The following is a 25,642-nucleotide window of genomic DNA, read 5'->3' as shown; positions in this document are numbered from 1 at the left end:
GAAAATAATATCTGTATATTTGAATATAGAAAATTATAAAAAATCTTACAAGATGTCCTTGCACTGTAATTACATTTTATGTTACTCTCTACTAGTGATACATATATCCTACAGTCTAGGTTCATTATATTTTATTAGCTAAACGTGCCAGGATATTTATTTTTTCTTTCCATTATTTATTGCAAGATTAGTGTTGTACCGTTTTTTTTTCTTCTGTTTATCCAAGTTCTTTTTGAAGTATATAATAAATACAACACTACACTTTCAAGTAAAATGAATCATATTCACATATATTAAATAAAATACATGTTCTAACACCATTTTACTAAAACTATTTTATAACTAAAAAATAAAATTAAGTTCATATTACATTCTAAAATATTGCAAGCCCCCTTTATTAATTAGCGGGCCATGCCATATAGTGAGTTTGACAGGAATGTGAATCCTTTCTTCCATTTTCAGTCCCATTTCATTTACATGTACTTTTTACCAGTTCAGTCAGTAAGCTTTGGCTTGAAATTCACTAATATATTGCTGAGGCATCAACGGTAAAATGTTTAAGGCTTGCTTGTTTCTGTAGTAGGCTTCCAGTCTGTTGACCTTCCAGTTATATTTCATCTTCCGGCTCAAGTTTGATGATTCTTTTTTCTACACTGCTTAAGGCTGCTTGTGAATAATCCCTCAGCATCATATCTGGTGGTACACAAATACAAATATTACTTTTTAAACCGATTTTACATCTGTGACATAAACACTCTTAAACCTGTAAAAAGCATTGCGTTACACTATAACATTTTTCTTTTTCCATTAGTAGGATTGGGAAACTATTGGTCGGGGTACTTCGGGATGATGTAACCTATATGTGTATTGCATTATGAATTAAATTCAAACCAAATATATGTAATTCAGTGGCAACTCAACACTTTCCAGTAGTGTACAATTTTCTAATTATCCATTATAAATGATAAATTCCCATTCATTTCTTACTCCTCTGTACAGCAACAACGGCATCACAGCAACCGCAGCTTTATTAGCAGCAGGACATGAATTCTAGTTTAGGTCTGCAGCACCATCTACTAGTGACATATGGTACCACCACTCCTCCGGGCTGATATAATAATATTCTGTGCGAATATTACAGTAAGAACTGATACTAAAAGCAAATAGAATAGCTGTTAGCTTGATATGAAATGTACAAAAACACACATATACATACTAATGCCATTAACAAGAATATCATGAAAAAGGTCAGCTTGAATTAAAATCAGCATATAAAAAATGATTTAGTTATTCATAACATCATATTCATATTGGCATCATCTTTGGAAAAGACAGAAAGAACAAGGTCACGAATGCAAGGGCTTTATTGTAGGTTTGTTGGGCTTAGATCCCATGATACGACTAGAACAGTGGTCGCCAACAAAGAAAATTTTGGTGGTCCAGAAAAAAATTTGGATATTATTTGCAATTTTTATGTTTTAATATTAATAAAACAAACAAATATTCTAATAAATTCTTATATTCTGAATGACAATTTTCGTCTTTATATTGCACTAAATTCACAAGCTGTACTAGAGACAGAAAAACAAGGGAGGCGCAGCGTGACGTCAGTGTAGTCTTCAGTTGTATGAGGCAACCATTGCTCAGCCGTACGCTTCAGTATTGTTTTCACCATTACAACAGTCACACACCGCTCCGCCAATACCGATTCTCATCTGATTGTTTTATTTTATTTATTTCTCAGATACTCTTTTAGGTAAGTATGACCTTAATTGTGTATTTTCTTTAACTGGTATATTTAATGGCATTAAATAGTTTGACTTTGATAATTATTTCTTGTTTGGTCTTAGATGCAAATGAAATAAACCCATAACGAGTGAGAAAAAGCAAACAAATATTTTGCATTTCCTTAGTAATACCAAAGATAATGCAACTAATGATAAAAGTAACAATAGTAACATTTCACTTAACCGTGAGCTGATCAATGAATCAGAGCCTCCACAGTCCTTGTTAGAAACCATTAGGAAGATCAATATTTTACAAACATATTTATCTTTTTTAAAAAATTTCATATTAATGGTCCACGGGATTTAAAATGATGAATTTAATGGTCCTTGAGGTCCGAAAGGTTGGCGACCGCTGGACTAGAAGGTTCACAGGCAAGAGACTCAAGTATTGCAAACTGAAAGGAGACATTTTAAAGATTCTGTTCCAGGACCTGACCTGGAACAATTCTTGCAACATCAAGTTCAGAAGACACACTGGAGATAATAATGAAAGTATATATCTCAATTAGGCATGGGCACACACATTTAAAAAGTTATACGAAATATTTTAATTAACCTAGGCACAGTCAGATTTTTATGTATCTGATGTATCACATTACCAAACTCCACCAACAGCTCTGTACCTAAACAATTTAACTATAACCCATCAGAAAGACCCTTACTATACAACAGTTAAAAATGTAGGTAATACAAAATACCAAAATCTAAAAATGATATAGTGAATTTTGTTCCACCGGACAATGATCCCTATATCTGAAGGCACCAGCAGAATGTTTCAGACAACTGCAGCTAACTAACCTTAGGAAAAATAGTTGAATAAATGTATAATATAGTTTCTATTACAATTCTAAAAATCTATTTTTCCTCTTGACTATCACATTGTCACGGATCTATCTATATATAAAGTGTTTTAACTTAATCAAAACTTTTTGTTAGTTCTAAGATGGTGATATATATATATATATATATATATATATACACACACACATACACACCACACAAAAAAAAAAATCAACACACCATTAGTATTCATACAAGATAAATACTGACACATTAACTGTAATGTATCAGACTTACAACATGATGTAATTACAAAGCCAAAGAGGACAAGAAAACTTAATGAAATGTAATTCAGAGTTAACTTACTCAAACAGACACAAGCAGGATTGAACTTGACCAGAAAAAAACGTGCCCACATACTGGTAATTTGTACAATTGTTCAGATAATTATATGTTTGATCAGTACTACATAGGTTTCTAATTTTATTCTTTCTGCCTGTCCTGCCTTCCAAACCCACACAGTGCTGAAGTAATTATTATTATTATTATTATTATTTATAATAATAAACAGGATCTATATATCAACAACATATTACGCAACAATGTACATTAAATATATAGAAAATCAATGAAGGGTTAATTGAGTGTAAATAAAGTGAATGACTATGCTCGGGTAAATGGGCCTGATTTATTAATGCTCTCCAAGCCTGGCGAGGATACACTTTCATCAGTGAAGCCGGGTAATCCAGCAAACATGGAATGGATCTGGTCCAGGATTCAAATCATTTGCTAGCAAACAGCAAACAACTTTAAAGAAATCCATTCCAGGTTTGCTGGATCATCCAGCTTCAGTGATAAAAGTGTATCCTCTCCAGCCTTGGAGAGCTTTAATAAATCAGGCCCAATGTGTCTGTAGGTGAGAAAGTTAACCGAGTAGGTGTTCCTGGTATGATTGCTAAGCTTAGCAATCAAACTAGAAATCTTTCTACATACCAACAGCTGGTGTAGCATGGCTTTGTTGATCTGTCATTGTCACTTGTTTTTTCTCCTTCCAACAGCCACATGCTGTGCTTTCTGAGGTGGCAATGCTACTACCATCAGTTCTTGTATCTGTGGTTACTAAAAGGAATACACACACAGGAAAAAGCTATAATAGTGGATGAAAAATCATCAAAATATATTTAAAATCAAAATTTTTTTTTTTAGCTTTCCATAGAATAGAGTGTGGTTAATGCCTATTTTTCCTGTGTGCATACAAATAATATTATCTCCTTTATTTTCTACCCTGCAAGCACAAAAGAGAGTAAGATGAAATTAGTGAGATGGTGAAATTGGAAAGGTTTGCACAGGTAAATAAGTAAATCTCCCCAGCTATGACACTGACAGCAAAAAACTTTGACAGGTATTTTAACAACTTACAAATGAAAAATAATTGTTCTAGTTATACTTTAAGGTCATACATTACAAATGCGTAAAACCTGAAGGTGGCATTTATTAGAGCTTAAGAAAGTAGAAGGCTACATATAGGTTCATATAAGAAGAAAGTTTTACAAAGTTCAATACTGCAGACCCATGTGGGTCTGTCTGCAATCTGCAACCCTGCTAATCAGCTTATAATAAAGTTTAAAATGACTGAAGTCAAAATTAGTTCAAAAGTTTCTGCTGTGTTTGGCATTGCATGGCATTTTTGGCAAAAAAGCCATTTATCACAGACTGAATGCAGATTTCCGAAGACCTCTCCCAAGTTTAAAAGCATTATCCCATGGGAAGTCTAAAATTGGATGACGCAATTAGACATGTTAAAATGTCAAGAGTAAAATGGTGTATAAATTGTGACTGCGAGTGGATGTAATGGCATTGACATATGACTAGGGAATCCATAAACAAAAAGGTTTTTCTTTTAAAGAAATGCCTGGTTACATTTTTGGCTTGAGTGGGAGAAGTGCTTTACAAAGTTGTTTTTAAACTTGATTTCTCTCTGCAATCTGTATCATTAAGCATATGTATCAATAATCTGCAATCTGTATCAATAATCAATTTTATGAAATGGTTTTAAGGGTCCTGAACCTGGTCCTGGTCACCCCGTCCATTTCAGTGTATTCACCCGGAGCTATAGAGCACCAGTGCTTTATTTAAGAGGTTCAGCAGCAAATTGCTGGGAGCTCAATGGCTTCTCAAAGCCAGTGGCTTCCTTGAGGGGAAAGGAGCTCATGAGGAAAAACACGGCAAATAAGCTATTAGATTTTTGTTTATGAAAAGGATTTTGTGTTGTATTGTATGATAAGTATGAGAGAGATCTACCAAAGAGGTAGTTAGTCGCCAAGCCAGGCTATGTTTTGTTGTTATTTTTTGTTGGGTCTGATTTATTTAGGCTCTCCAAGGCTGGAGAAGATACACTTTCATCAGTGAAGCTGGGTGATCCAGCAAACCTGGGGTGGATCTAGTCCAGGATTAAAAACATTTGCTAACAAATAGCAAACAACTTTTAAGAAACCCATTCAAGTTTGCTGGATCACCCAGCTTCACTGATGAAAGTTTATCCTTCCTGCCTTGGAGAACTTTAATAAATCAGTTTTGTTTACTGGCATCCCTGTGCTTATATAAAGTACCCAGGCAGGACCCTGAACTTTGTTTATTAAAAAACTGACTGTGTGTTGTTTTATTTGAACTGCTGCAAGCCTAGTACTATGCGGAATCCCCCACAGCAAGCTCACTGTAGATTTTCTGTATAAAGCTTGAGGTTTACCTCCAGGCTAAGTTTTTAAATATAGTTTAAAGCTCCTAAATTTCAATCCAAAATCATAAAAACCGGTCCTCCCCAACAAAAGAAACTCTTGGAGTACTAGATTAATGCCAATACCCTCTTTAAAACCACAACTGTATGTCATACCATTACTCTGAACTCCCTGGATTATAAATTATTCAATAAACATAGTTGTTTAAATCAAGAAGACACATTCCCCTGGAGGTTGAAATGAGAAAACCTACATGGTTGCATTATCATGTTTTAATCTAAAGCTTTCCTTGTCAGTACTACAAGGACTGTTAGTCCTAAAATGAATGACAGTGTTATTTATTTTTAGGAAAGAGTGGGGGCATTCTGCTCTTGCCCCCTAGGTATGGCACACTGCATTTAGCAATCTGGCAATGTTAAAAGAAACAGGCAGCATGTGATATAATCTCATAGAACCTTTTGTGTATTTTACTTTACTTTAGACAGCTTTCTTTTCTCTCCTAATATATTTTTTTACCTTGCACTATTTACAAGGGTAAGGGCTTGCACAACATGTGCCAAGGGACTAAGGTATTGTAAACAATTATATTTTAGACACTATTTAATGAAAATTGCAACAGTGCAGGAGTAAAATTGCAACAGTGCAGGAGTAAAATAATCCATAAAGTAAAAAATAATACTAAATTAAACATACATAGGCTATCTACAGGTTCATTTCACCTAACTTCCTCCCCCCCTGAGCAGCCTATACTTACCTTTCCTTTGCTCCTCTGGCTGCCATAAAAATACAAAAGAACTGCCTTGTCCAGGCTCACAATTGCACCACTGCAGTGCTGGGCTAGTCACTAAGCTTTGGCCCTGACACATGGAGGGAGTCACATACTTCTCCAAACCTGGAAGTACCAGATGTTCTCTTTACACTCAGTAGTTGAAAAGAGCAGCTAGGGAGCAAAGGATAGATGGGACACTGCCATTCCAAAAATAACACTCTTTCCCCCAAAATCTAACGTCCTCTGTGTCTCCCATAAGGAGAACTTTCTTAAAATTCTCTTGCAATGGTACCAAACTCTAAATTTTCCAAATGTAATACAAATACATAACCAATGTGTTTGAGATGTAACAAAGAACCAGGTATTATCTTTCATTTTATGCAGAAATGTGAAAATCTTACTAGGTATTGGAATTCCATTTTTAGATATATTTCCAGTACAAGGGGCTGTCTTACCAAACCTACACCAGATTTGGCCCCCCTTTGTCTAAACATTGACTCTTTCCCCATCCAATTTGGCACTCTAGTTTGCCACATACTTTTTGCAGCTCCGTTACATTACGCAAGTCAATGGAATGGAAATGATTCTCCTAATCAGTGGGATGAGAAACTGTTTTTAATTCATAAAAAGCAGTAGAAAACTTCTTTAAAGCTTTAAAACCTGATATTTAAAGTAAAAATTGTATTTTTTAGTGCAACACCCTTTTTTTAAATCCTAATCTCTGGCATGCGCAGAAGAATTCCTTTCTTTAATGAAAGAAAAAAATTGCTGATCTCACACATGCACAGTGAGATCAGCAATCTTTTTCCCCATCTATGTCACCCAACCTTGTGCCCGATCAGGTGACATCGGAAGAAGAACCCAGAAGAACAGAGAATAAGTGGGGCAGAAGACGGATACCGGGGTGACGTGGGACCCAAACGAAGAAACTTTCCGATGGATCTGCATGAATTAGGGTAGATGTGTTTTTTTGGGGTTTTTTTTGGTTTAGTTCCGCTTTAAGCTCAATATATACCTTATATTTGTGTTTCCTGATGTACTTTATCTTTGGTCTGGTTATAGACTACCAAAAGAAAAAAGGTTTTTATAGTTCTCCCTCAACCTTATGTTTTATTCTGTTACTAAATAATCCTAGTCACTCTCCCTTTATTCATGCTACTACTTCTCTCTAACAAAATATACCTCTATGGTTTTGTTAACATTCAGTACTATGGCTTTGAAATTCTTTTTATGTATTAATATTATTCCCCTATTTGTGTGTGCCAAGTTGTTATTTTCAAAAACCCAATAAAAAAAAAAATAAAAAATAAAAAAATTAAAACTCTAACACATAAATACCTTCTCTTCCCATGAGATCTTTTTTGCCTTACTTATTGTTTAAACGCTATTTTGATTCCATAGGAAGGTCCCTTGTTTATTATTTGTGTTGCTCAACCATTGGGCTTGATTTATTAAAGCTCTCCAAGGCTGGGGAGGATACACGTTCATTAGTGAAGCTGGGTGATCCAGCAAACCTGGAATTGATTTCTTCAAAGTCATTTGATATTTTCTAGTAAATGATGGGCATCCAGGACCAGATCCATTCCAGGTTTGGTGGATCACCCAGCTTCACTGATAAAAGTGTATCCTCTCCAGCCTTGGAGAGCTTTATTATTCAGGCCTAATATCTTTATTTTTGGCTTTCATTTTCAATGCTTCTGATTTGATTGCATTACAAGGGAGGGATGATATCAACTGAAATTGGTTGTACGGGCGTCATCTGGAAGACTCAGGGATGACCGCTCTTATCTTTTAAAATGGTGAAATTAGTGAGAATAACATTTTGTGTAGAGAATCTTTTCAGGATTGCCATGGTATGGAAATAAGAACAAAACATCAGCGAACAGCACACAGAGCTGGTCTCTCTAGGTTGCTATGGTGATTTTTACGGCCCTGGCTCTGAGCGTGAAGCAAAAGTGTTATTAAATTATTAATTAACAAGAAGCTGCTTAGTTCCCAAATACACAAATACTTACTTGAAGCCTGAGAGTTTGTCTCATTGTTAGAATGATTGCAATGTTCTTTACAAGGCAGTTTTCGTGTGTTCTGTTCTTCTGACAACACCTGCTGTAGTTGATGATCTTGTGACACTCTGAGGTTTAGTGGCTTGTCATCTAGAATAAAAATACATAAAGTAATGACGTATTGAAATTTTACCTACTAGTGTGAACATTCATCATTAACCTTGTGTTATTGTACATCTCTTAACACTGAACAAAAACAATCCCAAATATGTACAAAAACACGTCTTTTGTGACGAATGAATAGAAGTGGCAAGTGGCAAAAGGCTGGATATAAAAAAACAATCAATCAAACAGTCAATAAATCAATAAATATAACTGACCAGCTCACCATGGCTACGCACACACATCAGATGATTCTCGTCCGATAATTGCTTAAGGGCTGATATTGGACGAGAATCTGACGTCTCGTCCAAACAATCTTTACAAAGAGCGATCGTAATGAAATTGAAAGGGAGAGAGCACAGTGGGGTGCCGATCTGTCGTTCTCCCCTCTTTATAGAGCAGAATGGTGATGTATGTACAGCACTCGTTCAGTCTTTTGTCATTGGAAAGGATTGTGAAAGATCCTTTCCAACGACAAATATTACACAGCCTAAGAAACAAAACCATAAAACCACAATCGGAACTTTTAATTATTGGTGAAAAGGCAAAAATTACCTTTCATTAAGGGTAAAGGCAGATAAGGCCGGCTAATCTTTGACTCATATTAGCTTTTTATAGTTGGAAGGCTTGACTTAGGTTTTGTTTTTCTGCAATTAATAGATTTTCAAAATTGCAAAGAAAGCCATTAATAACTTGCAGCCCCCAGGACTTCCAAAAGCTACTAGAGCTATGAAAAATGTAGACCCTGCCACTGTCATTACTACAAAGTTGGTTTGCCTTGTCCTTCCATCCTACTGAAACTTTAACCTCCTGGGCGGTAACCCCGAGTGCGACTCGGGGTAGACAGAAGACGATAAAGGCGGTAACCTCGAGTCACACTCGGGGGTAGGTAAACCTATGGGAAGTAATAGTAAATCGCTACTTACCTGATCTGCCGGCGTCCTGCGTCGTCCTTCTCCGTGATGTTTGTCTTCTTTCTTCCTCTGTACTCGATGAGTCACCGGGGGAGTTCCCGGTGACGTCGGTGCGTGAGGACGCTGCCGGCAGGGCAGGAAATTCAAATCCATTTGTATTGCATTCAATACAAAATAACTGTATTGATTGCAATACAGTGCATTTATATGTGTAAAAGCAGTTCATTGTCTTTCATGATCATTTATTTTACATTTTTTAAATTTATATATTATTTTGACATGATTTTGTGTTTTAAACTTTAATATACTATTATACTCATACTCATACTATTATACTATTCAGTAAAATACATTTTTGTGAAAAACAATGTACCGCTTTTAGACATATAAATCCGGACAGAAATGAACCGCCCAGGAGGTTAAAGGGCATCCATCATAATAAAACGTTTCAGGGCATCCATCATGATGAAAAGAAGGGGCACAGTGACATCTCAAGGGGTGCTGGTGACTGTGGCTGCCTTCACATAATGCAACTCTATAGCCCAATCACTTTTGTTCTTTTAATAACTATGTCACAGATTTCACTCTTCATCATTATATTAAAGTATATTTTGTTCCTTTCACTTTGGTACAACAGGAGTGAAAGAAAATGCCCCCAAAGTATAAGAACCCCGCCAGAACTGTTGTCACCATTGGAGGGTTCTCCTTACCTTTTGTTCTCTACATAACATGTAGGATTTTTACTGTTTGCCTGTGTAACATAGTCACCAATACCAATTCCCAACAGTCCACCAACAGCAATAAAAGCCTAACAGAAGAACTTCTACCTTATATTGGACATGATTTATTATAGCTCTTTAAGACTGGAGAAGATAGACTATCATGGTAGAACCTGGGTGATACCAGAAACCTGGAATGGATTTGGTCCATTTGTCCATATTGAAAATATTTGCAAACTAATAGCAAATGATTTTTAAGAAATCCGTTCCAGGTTTGCTGGATCACCCATGTTCTCCAGTTCGCCAGTATTAAGAGCTTTATTAAATCAGGCCCATTATCTCTAATGTCAAAATTTTTAGATGTGACTGATGATACAAGTAATACATTATACTAGCTGCAGCTTTCTTTGTAGTTTACCTTGTCCATCAGAACTGTCGGAAACCATGAGACTGGGACTGGTATCTTCTGAATTCTGTATGAAAAGGCCTTTTTGTGGATTTAGCATAATCTCACACCCTGAGTTGCGAAAAATCTTCATCTGTGCTGCCATTACTTTTTCAATTTGAACCTACAACGATTGTGGTTTATAGTAAGTATTACATTATAAACAAAATCCAACTCGCATAAAAATGACAGAATGTACACACTCCATATCCCAAAATTATATTATCAGGGGGCACAGATTTTTTAGCTTTTTATAATTGGCACTGGTTTTTCCGGGTACAGGAATTTTAGTTTATATTTCTTTATCTTCATTTTTTATGGATCTATATATTTAGCTTAAATATTTTTTGTGTTATTTTAGCAAGAAACGATCTCACCTGAAAAAAACACTTTATCATTTTAAAGAAAAAAATACTAAAATAGTAATTTATTGCTACTTTCAGTACTAAAAGCTGTGCTGGGTATTTGCCCAGGAATGATTGGCATGATTGATATTTTTTTTTTTGGCCATACAACATTCACCATTTTAAGTGGAGAATGCCATGGGCTACAATGGAAAATGGTACATGGATATTTCGAGGGCTTCATCTTACTTAGAGCCACCAATCAAATACAGGAATCCAATCTTTTATGCTAACATGTGACCACCTAACCTGGGCTCTTATTTCAGCATCGTTTTTTTGAGAATGAAGAACTTTTGTTCTCGTAGGGATGAGACTAGAAAACCTAACATTGCCACCGCATATCAGATGCCCTGAATGCCGTAGGCACAGAGGTCTCTGTAGACCTCATATAAGATGAGCAGCTTGATTAGGTGAAGATAACTAGGAGCTGATCTAAAAGCTTTGTATTTCCTTAATTGGTGGCTTTGAATAAGGGGGTGAGGGTCCTGGATGTTCCTCAGCCAGTGAGTTCACTGATACTGTGTAGGTTTTTGACACAGTGCAGGTCTTTGATGTTGGATAATGGCTCAGTAGCCTGGACAGCTTTGCACGGCATACATGGTTTTCCTGTGAACATTTTCTCCAATTGTGAGTCATAAATATTTTATTACAATAAATAACCAATACATATTGCACTCTGCCAATGCAGAATGCCTGATTGATTCTTTGTCCTAATAAATCCTAGTCTTGGTCTAATAAAGTCAAATTCAAGTTTTATATTAGATCTATTTAGAATGTTCAAACCAAAACAAAGGCATACAAAAGGAATTATTCCATCACTAAACAATGTCAATTTATTTTCAACGCATTTTGCAGAGCATATCTGCTTCTATTGAGATCTAAAAATTGTTGCAGTACGTAAATTTTAATACATCATCAAAAAAAAAAACATATTGAATTAATGAAATAAATAATTTAGTGCACTCACCTATCTTTGTAAAAAAAACTTCATCCACACCTAATGGTGTCCTCATAACATATGACACGGGAGTCCAAACAGGACAGCAATTTTTAAAAATGTTTTTAATGGAGCTTAATCAATTGGTTATTGTTTTTTATTTAGAATAATTACTTTTATATGCCTTAAAAGTCCTGATGGTCTTCTGTTTAATTTAAATATTTTAAATTAACCTATTATAAAAGCCTGAATTTGACTTTATATCTTGACTTGGACTTGGACCCAATCAGGCATTCTGCACTGCACTGGCAGAGTGTATTATTTATTGCACAATTATCTATCTATCTATTATCTAGTAAATGCTGTATCTGCTGAAAATTTGTAATGTATATAGAATAATTTGAAATAATTTAAGCATTTTGGTAAATACATAATTGCATGCATTGGTGTTTTTAAATACCTACCTAGAGTTCAACTTTAACTTTACAAAATCTTTCATTAATCCCTCACCCCGCTCACTGGAAAACACACTTAGTGCTAGAAAACTTAATAACAATACCGGGTTAACTGTTAGAGGAGGACTCTCCAAAAAAAGAGGGCTTTCATCCAGAGTTCAGCTTTAACCATTTTGCTGCCAGAGGTATTTTTGTGTTTGTGTTGTGCAATAACCATATACATACACAAGTGCCCTCTACAGCTGCTCATGTAAAAGCTCCCAGATGCTTCTGTAGACTTCTTTTCTTCTTCTCTTTTTAATCCTTATATATCCAGGATGTAGGGGGTACATTCACGTCAGCAAATAACATTGATCTCTATCTAGCCTTACTTTTTTTGCACAGTAGTATAGACTCCTCTCCGATATTTAAATTGCTTATTTTGATTTCACTGTGAACTTTAAAAGTGTGCACTAGAAGCTGCAGGTAGCCATTGAGTTTGCTGTATTTCTTTACTGGAGGATATCCAGTATAATATATTCATTTCCCCCAAGGTCTTACTATCTATCAACAAGGATCAGGATCAGATGTGGGTATTGCCTAGGGCAGTCTGAAGGATATAAATCCTGTCTAGCTATGTTGGTCTTTCCAGACTGCCATCTACCCAGCAAGACATTGTGATATTTGCATTTTGCTTTCTGGCCCCTGGCAGCAGCCATAATCTGCCTGTTTTTCACTGAAAATCACAGAGATGATAATACTGGATCCAAAATAGGGTATTAAAACAGGTTTTGTAAAAACATTTTTTAGTATGTTAAGGGGAATATAAGTTTAAACCTTAGCTTTAACTTTAAAGTTGCAAAAAAGTAAGTAACACACAATAAGTGAATTTTTCTTTGCTTCCTCACCTGCAGTTTGTGAGCTATGGATTCTTCTCCTTTAGCCTTGGCCATTGCAAGATGTTCTTTAAGTGACTTCATTTGCTGATGAAGCGCTGCAAGAGTTTCCTGATGATCTGCAAAGCTGTCCTGTGGACAGTAATGCACCACTTTACTTGCTGTATAAAGATTTCAAGCAGTTCAAAATTATATTTTTTTAAATTAATAATTATATTTTTCAAATATATTTTGTTAAAAATTTTCAGGCTTCCTTTCCAAAAGAAAATGGGGAATGTATAGTAGTTTTATTCTTTTATTTATTTTAAGCGAGGAATGAGATACTGCCAATTATTATTTTGTAATCTTCTGATGAAACAGATGGTGGAGCTTTGGGAACATTTTCAAATGAGCTTTAAAAACATACTCTTTAGATGTGCATTTTAGTTTCTTTATTTTATCCCATCATTAAGCTTGTACAAAGAAACAGTCTTGCTAGCTGAATACCTCTTGTTTTCAGTATTCTAACTGTATAAAATACCTTGAATCAAAGCCTGTGAAAATGCAAGTTGCTGTGTTCCCTAGTTCACACAGCATGAGAGGTAGGGGTGCACAAGGACATGTAACAAAAGGTAAGTCTGGATTTGATTAAGCATTTAGAAAATAGTTGATAGTCTCTCCTTAAAGTTACAGTGCACAACTCAAAAATTCTTTTAAGCTGGGTGGGAAGAAATTGTAGGCGGGTGGTGGCACCTGTATTGTGACCCAACCCATCAGTAACCAAACAAAATCAGCCAGATGGTTTCTGAAAAGTTTCGTGTGGTGTGCCCAGCTAAAAGGGGCTTGGGAGAACACTGAGTTAATACTTTTAAAGTTATGGACCTGAAAGAAAAAATTAGATTTTAGGATTTTGTAGAATCTAGAATTTTCTGCTGAATACTAAAATACTGCAGCTCACAAAGGGAGCTCGCTAACAGTGTAGAGTGTTAGATATGAACTTTGGGTGTGTTAAGAGAGCATGCCCAGTGCTATGCAGTCTAACCTAAAAATAGGGTTCTAAATGCAAATGGTCACCACAACTAGCAGGTACTGCAGGCACCTCAGACCTGGCTTTGTCAACAACCTCACCAAAGCACTGTAACTTTAAGGAGAGACTGTCAACCTTTATTTTCTAAATGCTTATTCAAATCCAGATTTACCTGTTCAACCCAATGTTACATGTCGTTGTGCACCCCTACCTCTGGATTGGGCAAATGTCATCTCATATCCATGTTATCTTTATATTGGCAAGTGCTTTTTATTTTCCCCACTTTCATTTTCTGCTTTACTTGCTACTCATTTTAGGTGCTGCATTTCTTTCAGTTATTTAAAAAGGTTTGCATCAGCCTATTGATTTAGGAATGTTTCTTTTGTTATGTGATCCTTATTTTGTCTTTTTCAAAAAATCATCAGTGTAACTCCAGCAATGAGGATCAAATATCTAACTACAGACTTCCTAAATGACACATTACCTCTGTTTTAATCCTCTTGGGTGATAACTCGTCCCTTTCTTCATATTTGGACCTGGAATAAAAACACAGTAAAACATTTATGAGACAATTGTTATTTTTATGAAAATATTTAGCTTAGACTAAAAAGTTTTGGGGGCTTCTGAGAGATTTAGAACACATTGGTATACATCACTGCACTGATCAGAGAATAATTTAGCTCGATTTGAATAATCTAGTACACCATTTCACTTCTACCTAATACATACAGTCCAAGCAGAAACAAACGTATATTATCAAAAGGCAAAATAGAAAAATTATCAACAATCATTTGGGTTTATTGGGAAGAAGGTGATGCACACATGCAGGAGTATTATATGTAGTACAATCCTAATTCCTGTATTTTAAAAAACATTTCACATCACAATACATACAATGTTTTTACATTTACCAACAACTATGTATTAAAAATCCCAGTTGGGTACAAAGATCCCTATAGATCCCAGAGGATTCTTTGTTATCTTTGGCCTGAACATGCAACACAAAATAGAACTTCTTAAAAAAAGGTAGTAAAGAAAAAAGTAAATATCATCAAGATGCAAAGGAGGGATTTACAACTGAAACTAGGTTTTACACTTGAGATTAAAGAAAAAGTTGTATATGAGAATTAGAGCCTTCATAACTGGAAAGGAAAACAATAGTATATGGTCAAAAAAAGTGTCTGGATTATGCATGGTGAACAAACTCATAAATTAGTAAGCATGCTAGTAATGCCTGTGAGCATGTTCACTGTCCTTGCTTAATGCCGGTGACATCAATTGGCTCTCCTTCAAATCTGCTGATATTTGAAAATACTAAAAACACTGTAATCATCAATATCAAGTTATTTAATTTGTCACCTATGGGTACAATAATGTATATTTCTTTGAAGCCTTCATGTTTTGGTAAATTAGATCATACAGTAAGTTTTTAAGGAATTTAGAAAGAAAATAGGGTTAAGATTCGCCCTTATAATCCTAGTGTTGTTATTTCACATAAAAAGGCAGATGTGTAACATAGAGATCTATTTGTTTTCTTTTAAGGCAAATCAAGGTTTGCAAGTTTTTTTCTTTTTGCCTTTAAGTGGTCTTATTCCCTATACAATTATTTGATATATACTGCTTGAATACTGGTGAATATTGGTGCTATTTGCAGTATATTGTAGATATGGTTTATCAAATTATTTGTATGTGTTGTGGGAGCAACTGTGTGTCAGATTGATGTCATTCTTACTTTGTAGTTCTGTATGTATATTTGTATGTGACTTCCCGGGAGATTTGTCGTGCCAGCGTGAAAAGCTCATCTCTTCTAGTCAGCAAAGCGATGTCCTTCATACAAAGTTGAGCAGCAGCTTCGTTCACCGTAAGCTGGAACACACAAGAAGAGTTTTGGTTTGCAAGTTTCTAATACATATTTAAAGACAGCTTGAGGCAGCAAGGAAGACATTCAGTGAGCCAATAATGTTATCCGGTACACACAGCAACTGATCTAAAGTAATGATGTTCACTTGTAAAAATGTACAGAATCTGCACAGCACCCCTCATTCACAGTGAATTAACTCCCCTAGCCTTCTAATTCTGTCTGTATTTCCACGCAAAAAGCATTACATATTTTTGCATAGAAATTTATTTTACATTGTAGGCCAAAAATTCTTAGGCATAACTCACCGAAATATGTCCAATATTTAATCAATTTATTAATAAACTTTAAATAAAAAAACACAAAAATCTGTTAAAAAAATAAAGTAAAAAAATAGTTAAACATGTATTATAACTGTACAGTAGCATGTATAATATATATATATATATATATATATTGTAATTTTATATATATTATATCAAGATTTCTTTGTATTGGACTCCATTCGCACCGATGCATGCACTGACGTCACCGGGAAACCCTGGAGATCGTCTCTGCAGTCGCGGGGAGAGGATCGAAGAAAGAAGACGTTTCCCGAGGAGCTGCAGGGACCAGCAGGACCCTGGGGGACAACAACGGAACAAGGTAATTGGTTTTTTTTATGTTTTAAGCGACCCCGAATGTGACTTGGGATTACCAATTTTAGCATATAAAATCCACCCCGAGTCACACTCGGGAATACCGCTAGGAGGGTATAAACAAACGATATTCCAGAGAGGCCTCCAGGGGAACAACAACAAGGGTTTAATCTCAAAATTTACCTTTATTATCCAATCTGTATAATCTCTTATATACTTGGAACATAAAACTTTACACGGGGTCAGCTACAACGACAGTACAAGTATACATCACTGTGCTGTGTAACGTTCTTTTTCTCTGCTTTCTCACTATTCTCCCCAGCCCCTTTTAGCTGGGTGCACCACCCAGCATTTTTCAGTAGCCACCCGGATGTTTTTAGGTGATTACTGAAGAGCTGGGTCACAATACAGGGGCTGCCACCCTTCTACAATTTCTTCCCATCCAGCTTTAAAATTCTGGGTTAAACACTGCTTTCTATATCAATCAATCATCAATAAAGCAAGTGGTAGACTGGTGGCAGCTTAATTTTTATAGGAATATGAAGGTTTTAAAAGCTGATCTTGTTCCCATGCTTTTCTATGTGTGCTTTAAAAATACATATATCCTCGCTGACTAAATGGACCCGATTTATGAAAGCTCTCTAAGACAGGAGAAGATAGACTATCATTGGAGAACCTGGGTGATCCAGCAAACCTAGAACAATTTCTTAAAAATAATTTGCTCATAATTGACAAATCTTTGAAATCCTGGACCAGATCCATACAAAGGTTGCTGAATCACCTATGTTAACCTCTGATAGTCTATCTTTTCTACTCTTGGAGAGCTTTAGTACATTTGGCCCAATGTGAAGTTCACAACAAATATGCACCAATAAATATAGTCTATGTGTACTGTCAGCACAAAAATTGTAGAAAGGGTTTTAACTAAAATAATTTTTTTTGAAAAACAATGCAATTTTTATAAGCAATATAAAAAAATTGCAATATAAATATAGTACGTTCAAAGTGTTACATATGCATAGAGTCAATTAAACGTCAGACTTCAGTCAATGGGTTAGTATAAAGCCGGAGGACTTAATGTATATAAATAAATTATATACCAAAGTATCATGGTAATGTAATCTGGATAAAGTGCTTAATCTGGATAAGGTGCTCAATGTATTTACTGTAAATATCTTCATGTTTTATGTAAAGTTAACAGATGAATAGAAGAAAATCACAACATTGCAAAATCAAATTACATTTCCTGAAACACAATTTCCACAGTCAGAACTAGCTGTGTTATTAAAGTTCCATTTATATGAATCATTTTAAAAAACATATAATCTGCTAGCAATGTCTATGAAGTTAGAAAACTGTTTAGAATCTGTAAACTAAAGGGCTTTGATGATTAAATCTTGTCAAGGTTTTTTTTTGGTGATCTAGAACAGTGGTCGCCAACCTTTTCGGTCCCGCGGACCACCAAAATCACTCAAAGGGGGAGAAACCTCCCCCAGAGTGACATCATTACGACATAACCCCACCCACCCTCCCATCGCAAATCTGAGCATGCAATAGGAGAGTGAGTTGTGTCCAGGGACACAGCCCGCTCACTTCCCCCGAGCCTGGGAACTGTACTGGGGATGTGGTCCGCGGCCCTGGCCGAGGAGCCCGCCCAGCGGGGTCCTTCTCATGACCCTGCTCAGAGGTGTGCCAGCCAGAGCCGCGGGCCACTCGTTGGCCACCTCCGTCTAGAAGATATCAATAAGATGTAAAAAAAAAATAAATAAATAATGGAACAGAGAAGGTGTTAAAGGTGGGAAATATGGAAGAAATAGGAGGTATTCCAGATAGATCTCAGTTTTCTGAGAATTTATTTTGAACCCAAAAGTGCTAGGTCACTGTGGGAGCTGAACCAACCAAGTAATGTTTAGTAATTTGATTTATTTAGGAGGTATTAAGAGAGAGATCTTGGACAAGTTATTTTCAGTCCTGCATAATACAAGACTTGTATGGATCTGTCTCCCATTGGGCCTGAATTATTAAAGCTCTCCAAGACTAGAGAGAATATACACTTTCAGAAAATCCAGGAAACCTGAAATGGACCTGGTCCAGGATTGAAAACATATGTTAACAACACATGTTTTGTGCGTGTATTAACACAATGGGCCTGCTTTATTAAAGCTCTCCAAGGCTGGAGAGGATACACTTTCATCAGTGAAGCTGGGTGATCCAGCAAACCTGGAATGGATCTGGTCCAGGATTGAAAACATTTGCTAACAAATAGCTAATGACTTTTAAGAAATCCATTCCAGGTTTGCTGGATCACGCAGCTTCACTGATAAACATGTACCTTCTCCAGTCTTGGAAAGCTTTAATAAATCAGACCTATTAAGTCGTGTATGGAAGTTTCCAAAATGTGTGAGTATGAGTGAGGAAAGGATTGAACCTTTGTTGGGTATTTATTGTTATTTATGCTAAGGATATGTACCTCCAGGTTCTAGATATATGGTGTCACAGGAAAAGGTGTTATTACCACATATTCCACTTTCAGCATAACCCATTTTTGTTTCTTTTCCATTTTTTTTAATACTGTGGAAAAAGTTTAACAGAACTCAGGACTAGTGTTCTCCCCAGCCCCTTTTATCTGGGCGCACCACCTGGCACTTTTCAGTGACCACCGGGCTTTTTTGGGTGATTACTAAAGAGTTGGGTCACAGTACAGTACAGGGGTCACCACCCGCCTACAAATTCTTACCACCTGGCTTAAAACATTTCTGGCTTGAACACTGCAGGACATTTTTTTTATCTATAACAATCCTTTACCACAATGTGCTTTATGTTTTTCAATTAATCTGCTGCCTACTTACTTGTAAATAGGACATTAAATCTCAGTTCTGATCTGGATAACACTTTCTATAGAATGTAATGGTACTACAAAAAATGCTAGCATTCTATTATCACCACAGCTATACTGGGACCTGACATAGTTGGAAAGTGGCCATAAACTCAAAAATCCATTAAAGGTAAAAAAGAAACAAGCCCATTGTTTGAGCCATTATGCAACTGCCAGGATTCTAGGTTGATCCAGACTTTCTCCTTTTTGCTCAATTAAATATTTGTTTCACCTTTTCTTTGTTTGGCTTGGGCAAACACTAAAAATTAATAATTTGATTCCTCTTATTAAACTAATGTGTGCTTAGAAAGTTGACCAGGGAGTCTTTACAGTGAACTACATATAGCAGAAACATGCATTTTGTATGTCCTTAGGAATAACCTACCGCTGTTTAACAAGTCATCAAAATTCAGACTTTCCCTGCCATGGGGCAGAAGGATCCTAAAGTTTCTCAAACATTTAACCTCTCCTAAATTACAACATATCTGAACCCTAAGACAAAGCAACTAATATGTTGCAGCTTTTTTTTTTTTTTTTGTATTTATTCTTTTTAAGGACTCCAGACAGACAAGGAAATATTACTGTAATCTACAGTGACTTGCAGCCTCTTGTAACTCTTTATTGACCACAACAAAGTCTGCAATTGCTTCTTTTTACATATCAAGGCTCTATAAAGTTATTTTTTTTGCTTTATATTTTATATTTGTGAATAACTCACAGTGAGGTTTTTATACAGTAACTGACACCACGCTGCCTAATAATATGTTGAGACAAACATCTGTCCTAATTGCATTTATTAAAATAATGTACCTGTTCCGACTTACATACAAATTCAACTTAAGAACAAACCTACAGTCCCTATCTCGTATGTCCCCTGGGGACTATCTGTATATCTTTTTTGTACAGGATTGTGTTACTTTACAGTACCTATATAGGACAGTGTTAGGCTCTTAAAATTTAGATATAAATGTTATTTTCAGGGCAATGGATAGTATATCATGAGACAGTACACACATTACATACAGTGAAACACCGACATAATGTAAAAAACAATGATATTCAGCCACGTAGAAAGGAGTGACGGGTGTTTCTTGTATGGAAGATTTACCAACTAATGGAACTTCAGCCTTTAAATCAGGGGTGCCCAACACATGGATTGCAATCTAATGGTAGATTGCAAAGACAACGCGAGTAGATCATGTAGCCATGCCTTTCAAAATAAACTTTACCACGCACAGGAGTTAAGTCCAAATACCGTTCCACCATGACTGATGATCATTTGGAAGTCTGTTTAAGGCTGGCTTCTAACTTCTGTCTGGACTGTGCAACTTTGGCTGATTCCATTCAGTTTAAGACGTCATCGGAGTAAGGTAATGGCCAAAAATGTACAGAATTGTATTGTGCCATACATGTTCATGCTGTTATGCAAGGTAAACATATATATTTTAAATTTAAAGTATACTCGGTATATTATATATATATATATAAATATATGTTTAGAGTTTTTATTGTTGGTAGATCATTTTGACTTGGTCATTTTAAAAGTAGCTTGCAAGCCAAAAAAGTGTGGCCGCCCCTGCTATGAATATTGTAGATTTTCCAAAGTGAGCAAAGTCTTTTTTTTTTTTTGTTGGTTGATTATTGAGAAGCTTTCTAAGCATCTAATGCAAATACATGCAAAATAAATAAATATTTACAAGCACATACTTAAGGTACATAAAAGCCTAAACAAGTAGCAGATTACCCTGGTGCCTTCTTTAGTTATGTTTATACCTATGTTTTATATACAGTGTGGATAGGCCAACAGGATTGCTATGGCCATAACAGCCCGTAACAAGGGTAAAACATTGGATGGTAAGGCAGGGACAATGCGCTGTTAGACAATTTTAGGGATTCACTGGCTTTCACTTCTAAATAATGGGTTGTACATTGGCCCATTACTGACCTGCACAATCCCAATTATGTCACTTTAAGGACTGTATTTATAAAACAGAGATACAGACATTCCCTCGTGGGAATCTTTCAGGTCCATCTGTTTCATTGGCAGTAACTGATTCCCACGAAGGAGGCAATGTCAGATTTCTTGTTTTATAAATAGAGCCCTAAGAGTATTGCATCGCTGTGTTCCTCCACCCATGTCCAAAAGAGATCCTTCTCTGCACAACAATGCAGTAATGTCACCCTCCACAGTACAGGTATTTACAGAATTATCTTTCATCATGTAAAGGGGGATTCTGTTTCCATGTAGCAATCCATGGCAGGTTGTTTAACTGAAAACTTCCAGTAATAAACACAGTAATGTCAATTGTAAACTGTAATAAGCAACAACCTACTAGTACAAAGCTTTGGTGTGTAGCTAATTCTTAATCCCTAGTGTGAAATATGATGCAAGTGTTGTAAATAATAAATAAAAGAAATAAAAAATACATAAAAACTAAATAATACAAAAAGTACACAATTTCTCATATGTAAAACACAATAATGTAAATTGTAAACTGTAATAAGCAACAACCTACTAGTTAGTACAAAGTTTTGGTGTGTAGCTAATCCTTGATCCATTGTGTGAAATATGATGCAAGTATTGTAAATAATAAAAAAAAGAAATAGATATTAAATTAACTAAATATTATTATTAAAATTATTAATAATAATAATAATAAAAAATAAAGTATTGTAAAAAATGTATCTAGAAATTACTCAAAGTATATACATAATTAATTGTTTGATTTTACTTGTTGCCTGGAGTTCCTCTTTAGCTGTAAGCTACATGGTGATTCCTTTAGTTTTGAAAACAACTACATCCTCCCCCCAAAAAATTAAGATTGAATGATTGGGGGATCAACTAGAAAACACCTCTTTACTTTAGACCTGTGTTTCTTTATAAAAGGGGGAACCCTTGATATAATTACTATATTCACAGCTGACAGTATATTAGTATAGTGGTCAGTGGGAAGAATGTCTCCTTCATCGTTCACCAGTGGTAAGAATGTTACCCTTACAGATAGCCAAAAGTATCCTTGGTGTCACTTAAATTGACCGGAAAGGCACCAATTGCTCTTTGCTTAAGGAACCCCTAGCAACTTTTGGAGGAACCCAAGAGTTACAAATTTAAAGGTTGACCTCCTGTATAATACTTATTTGGGTTTTTAAAAATAATTACTTAAATGCTAAAAGGAAGAGAAATAAAACATACTACCATTTACCTCATGCAAAGTTAAGTGTTTTCCATCTTTTCTTTTGGAGTCAAACCTTCCATAAATTGCACTGTACTTTCGTATTTCTTCTTCCCTGCGGGGGTCCTCATCTGTCATTTCAAAGATATGCCCAATCATCTTTCCTAGCTTTTTGTTATTCTTTAAGAGTTCCTTAACCTCATTCAAGTCATTTTTTGGTAATGAGGGTAGCATTCTTTCAACACACTCAGCTACAGACAAAGCAGCAGCAGAATCCAATGTCTCAGTGGTGTCTCTAGGCGATGCCGGGGAGCCCAGATCAGCTGGAGATAGACTGTGTTCACTCTCTGTAGTCTGATGACTTTGCCAGTGCCTGGCTTCACTGCTAACCTGTAATGGGGAACTACATATACCTTCCGATTTCCCAGAATTCACACTTTGTACACAAGTTGTAGCTGCACACTTGGGAATTTTCACGTGTGGTTCTCTAGTATTATTGTTCCTTTCATAACTGCTGGAGTTAAGTCCCAACAAAGGTGACGTTTCTGGAAGCTTGTAGATTGGAATGCTGCTAACGGGTAATGAAGTTAAAGGCTGGTTAAAGAGACTGGGATTGGTAACCCAATCTCTTAAAGCCTTCTGGAGTCTTCTAACATGTAGTGGTTTGCTAGCCATTCCAACCAGTGCCATTATCTCAAGAAACTCATCTTCCCCGGCTTCACAGAGCTGCTGGACATCATCTCCACCCTGCTGTATAAAGGCATCAAAGTAAGACAAGAGGTTGGCTCGTTGTAGTATCCTGTAAAGTTGAAGTTCCCCCAGAGTCCTTGGTAAAGAAGTTGCCATGTCTGATCAGTAGGAAACCCTGGAAAAAAAAGTTAACCCTAATTTATTTTTAATTTTTACAAATAAAAGTAATGTGAGCACACTTAGTTATCAGCTATGCTGTTTATGGAAAGAATGTGTTGAGTTACAGTATGTTATTTGAAAGTGGAAACCTTCAAATAGAGATCAGCAAAATTAAGAGATTTTACATTTTGGACAACTCGAGACGGTTATGGTTGCGCCCCTAATTTTATAATAGTACACGTAAATTTGTGCATGTAAACTTTTTACACCTTAAAAATCATTAATGTCCAGATTTACATAGAGTGTAGCTAAAAAGAAATCTAGTTGTAGTTATTACTGACATAGCCATGTGATCATCATTTCAGAACTTACATGGCGATGACATGATTTTTTTTAAAAAACAAAAAGTTAAAGTTAGGGTTGGATTTGGCTCTGAACAGTCATGTATCACCATGCTAGGTTATGATGACCACATTGGCTTTTTTGAAAAATAAAGTTGTCACACTTACCGTGCCTATGATCCGGAACAGGGTCTTTTGGCTGGCAGGTGGCCATCCGTATTTCCAGCGCTGCAACCAAATGGCATTTAGAAGAATGCTCTCCGGATTGGCTAGGGTACGTAACAGCGCATTGCTCAGTATCGCTGCATTACTAGCGGTGCATTACTATGCCAGTGTCATGCCCCCTGATGCTTTTGACCTTTGTGGCACCATGGGCCTTTATGTGTTCCGGTGATTCTTAATGTTCCTCTTTTGTTTCATACCTTCCTGCTGCCTCTCTGGTTACCAGTTTCTGCCTGTTTCTGACTACATCTGATCTCTGCCCATCCCAACCCTAAAATTGTTCCTGCCTGAGGTTTGCAATCAGGGAGTCGTCACTTTTTATGGATACCCTGGCGGCAACAATACAGAGCCCTACAGTCTGAAAGCCTGTTTTTAGTGGATTCTGGTCAGGGTATTTGCCAAAAGCCAAGTGAATTGGTCATAGCTGTTGTTTTTTTTCTTTGTTTGAAAGAAGGAATATGTGAAAGATTACATCAGAAAGTCCTGGTTCAGCTCTAGCCAAAGTTACAAATTACTTTTTGGCAGTGGATAACAGAGTGTGCTGAACTTACTGCTGTGGGAAGTAAAGTATATATGGATCAGTACTTAACTTGGAGGAAATAGGATGTTATAAAAGAGACATTGCATGGCAACACCGAATGTGGAAAGTTTGTTGCATTACAAGTAGATCAAAAGCTTAGATGCTGAAGGAAACAATTCTTAAGTTTTGCTTAGGACAACAGCTGGATGCACTTCTGCCAGATTCATGTTTGGCCACAAAACCGCACCGATAAGTCTCCAGAGAGCCATTTTAATGGGATTTTGAACAAACAATTTGTATTCGAGAAGTTCTTACATTATTGCTGCACCAGTGCTCTATGATAAACATTACAATGTTAATCATAAAAGAAAGGCTCTTCCACCCCCATTCTAAACTGAGACTGTGTTCCTGATTTATTAAAGCTCTCCAAGGCTGGAGAACATACACTTTCATCAGTGAACATGGGTGATCCAGCAAACCTGGAATGGATCTGGTCCAGGATATAAAACATTTGGTAACAAATAGCAAATGGCTTTGAAGAAATCCATCTGCAAGAATTTTGCTATTTGTTAGCCTCTACAGCCTTGGAGAGATCTCAGGCCCTGAGATAGGGATTCACTCTCTTGTAATTTTATATAAATAGTAGCAAATTGTTTTATATTGAATATAATACAAAGCAATACAAAAAATATCCCTTTTAAAGGAAACTTTATAGCTAATAAAAACAGAACATGCTAGTAATATGAATTGATAGATGGTTACCTAGTGGTTAAAGATGCAAGTATCATTTTCTGAAGTTTTTAGGTCATCATTTTAATTAATGCACACACCCCACTCCTCGGAAGATGTGTTGTTAGGATGAATAATTCCAGACACATATCAGAGCAGGATAGTATGACACTTGACTTCTCTGTTCTTGTTAGCTGCGTATCTACCCGTAACATAAAATATATATTTTTATAGACAGATATAAGATTTATTAAAGATATGTGTAAATGAACAGCAGGGAACTGTATGGGCTTTTCCTGATCAATTCATCATATCACTAGTTCTACTAGTTCTATGATAAATACATATCAGTTTTTAAAGATGTAGGTTCACACCTACGTTTTTACTAAAATTTTGTTCAGAAACTGTTCAAACACACCTTGTAGAATCCATTCACTCGTTTGGGT

The 25,642-nt window shown here is 36.0% G+C and overlaps 1 protein-coding gene across 3 annotated transcripts in view; it reads right to left on the bottom strand.

Moving 5' to 3' along the window:
- Window positions 1-262: 262 nt before the first annotated feature.
- Window positions 263-25,642, bottom strand: part of NAB1 (NGFI-A binding protein 1) — a 33,277-nt gene continuing 7,897 nt past the window's right edge. The window contains exons 1-9 of one of the 3 annotated variants that reach the window (XM_072418811.1): window positions 23,894-25,636; window positions 22,566-23,400; window positions 15,724-15,857; window positions 14,476-14,527; window positions 12,998-13,117; window positions 10,288-10,438; window positions 8,087-8,224; window positions 3,561-3,686; window positions 263-693 (exon numbers count right to left, since the gene is read on the bottom strand). In XM_072418811.1, coding sequence (XP_072274912.1) covers window positions 608-693; window positions 3,561-3,686; window positions 8,087-8,224; window positions 10,288-10,438; window positions 12,998-13,117; window positions 14,476-14,527; window positions 15,724-15,857; window positions 22,566-23,381 — 1,623 coding nt within the window. In that variant the 5' untranslated portion in view covers window positions 23,382-23,400; window positions 23,894-25,636 and the 3' untranslated portion in view covers window positions 263-607. Of the gene's footprint in view, window positions 694-3,560; window positions 3,687-8,086; window positions 8,225-10,287; window positions 10,439-12,997; window positions 13,118-14,475; window positions 14,528-15,723; window positions 15,858-22,565; window positions 23,401-23,893; window positions 25,637-25,642 lie in introns of those variants that run through there. The other 2 variants (XM_072418809.1, XM_072418812.1) reach the window with 2 other exon arrangements.

Source organism: Pyxicephalus adspersus, chromosome 7, assembly GCF_032062135.1.
Source record: "Pyxicephalus adspersus chromosome 7, UCB_Pads_2.0, whole genome shotgun sequence".
NCBI lineage: Eukaryota > Metazoa > Chordata > Amphibia > Anura > Pyxicephalidae > Pyxicephalus > Pyxicephalus adspersus.
The sequence above is the reverse complement of the archived record's forward strand: the minus strand, read 5'-3'. Positions and strand labels throughout refer to the sequence as shown.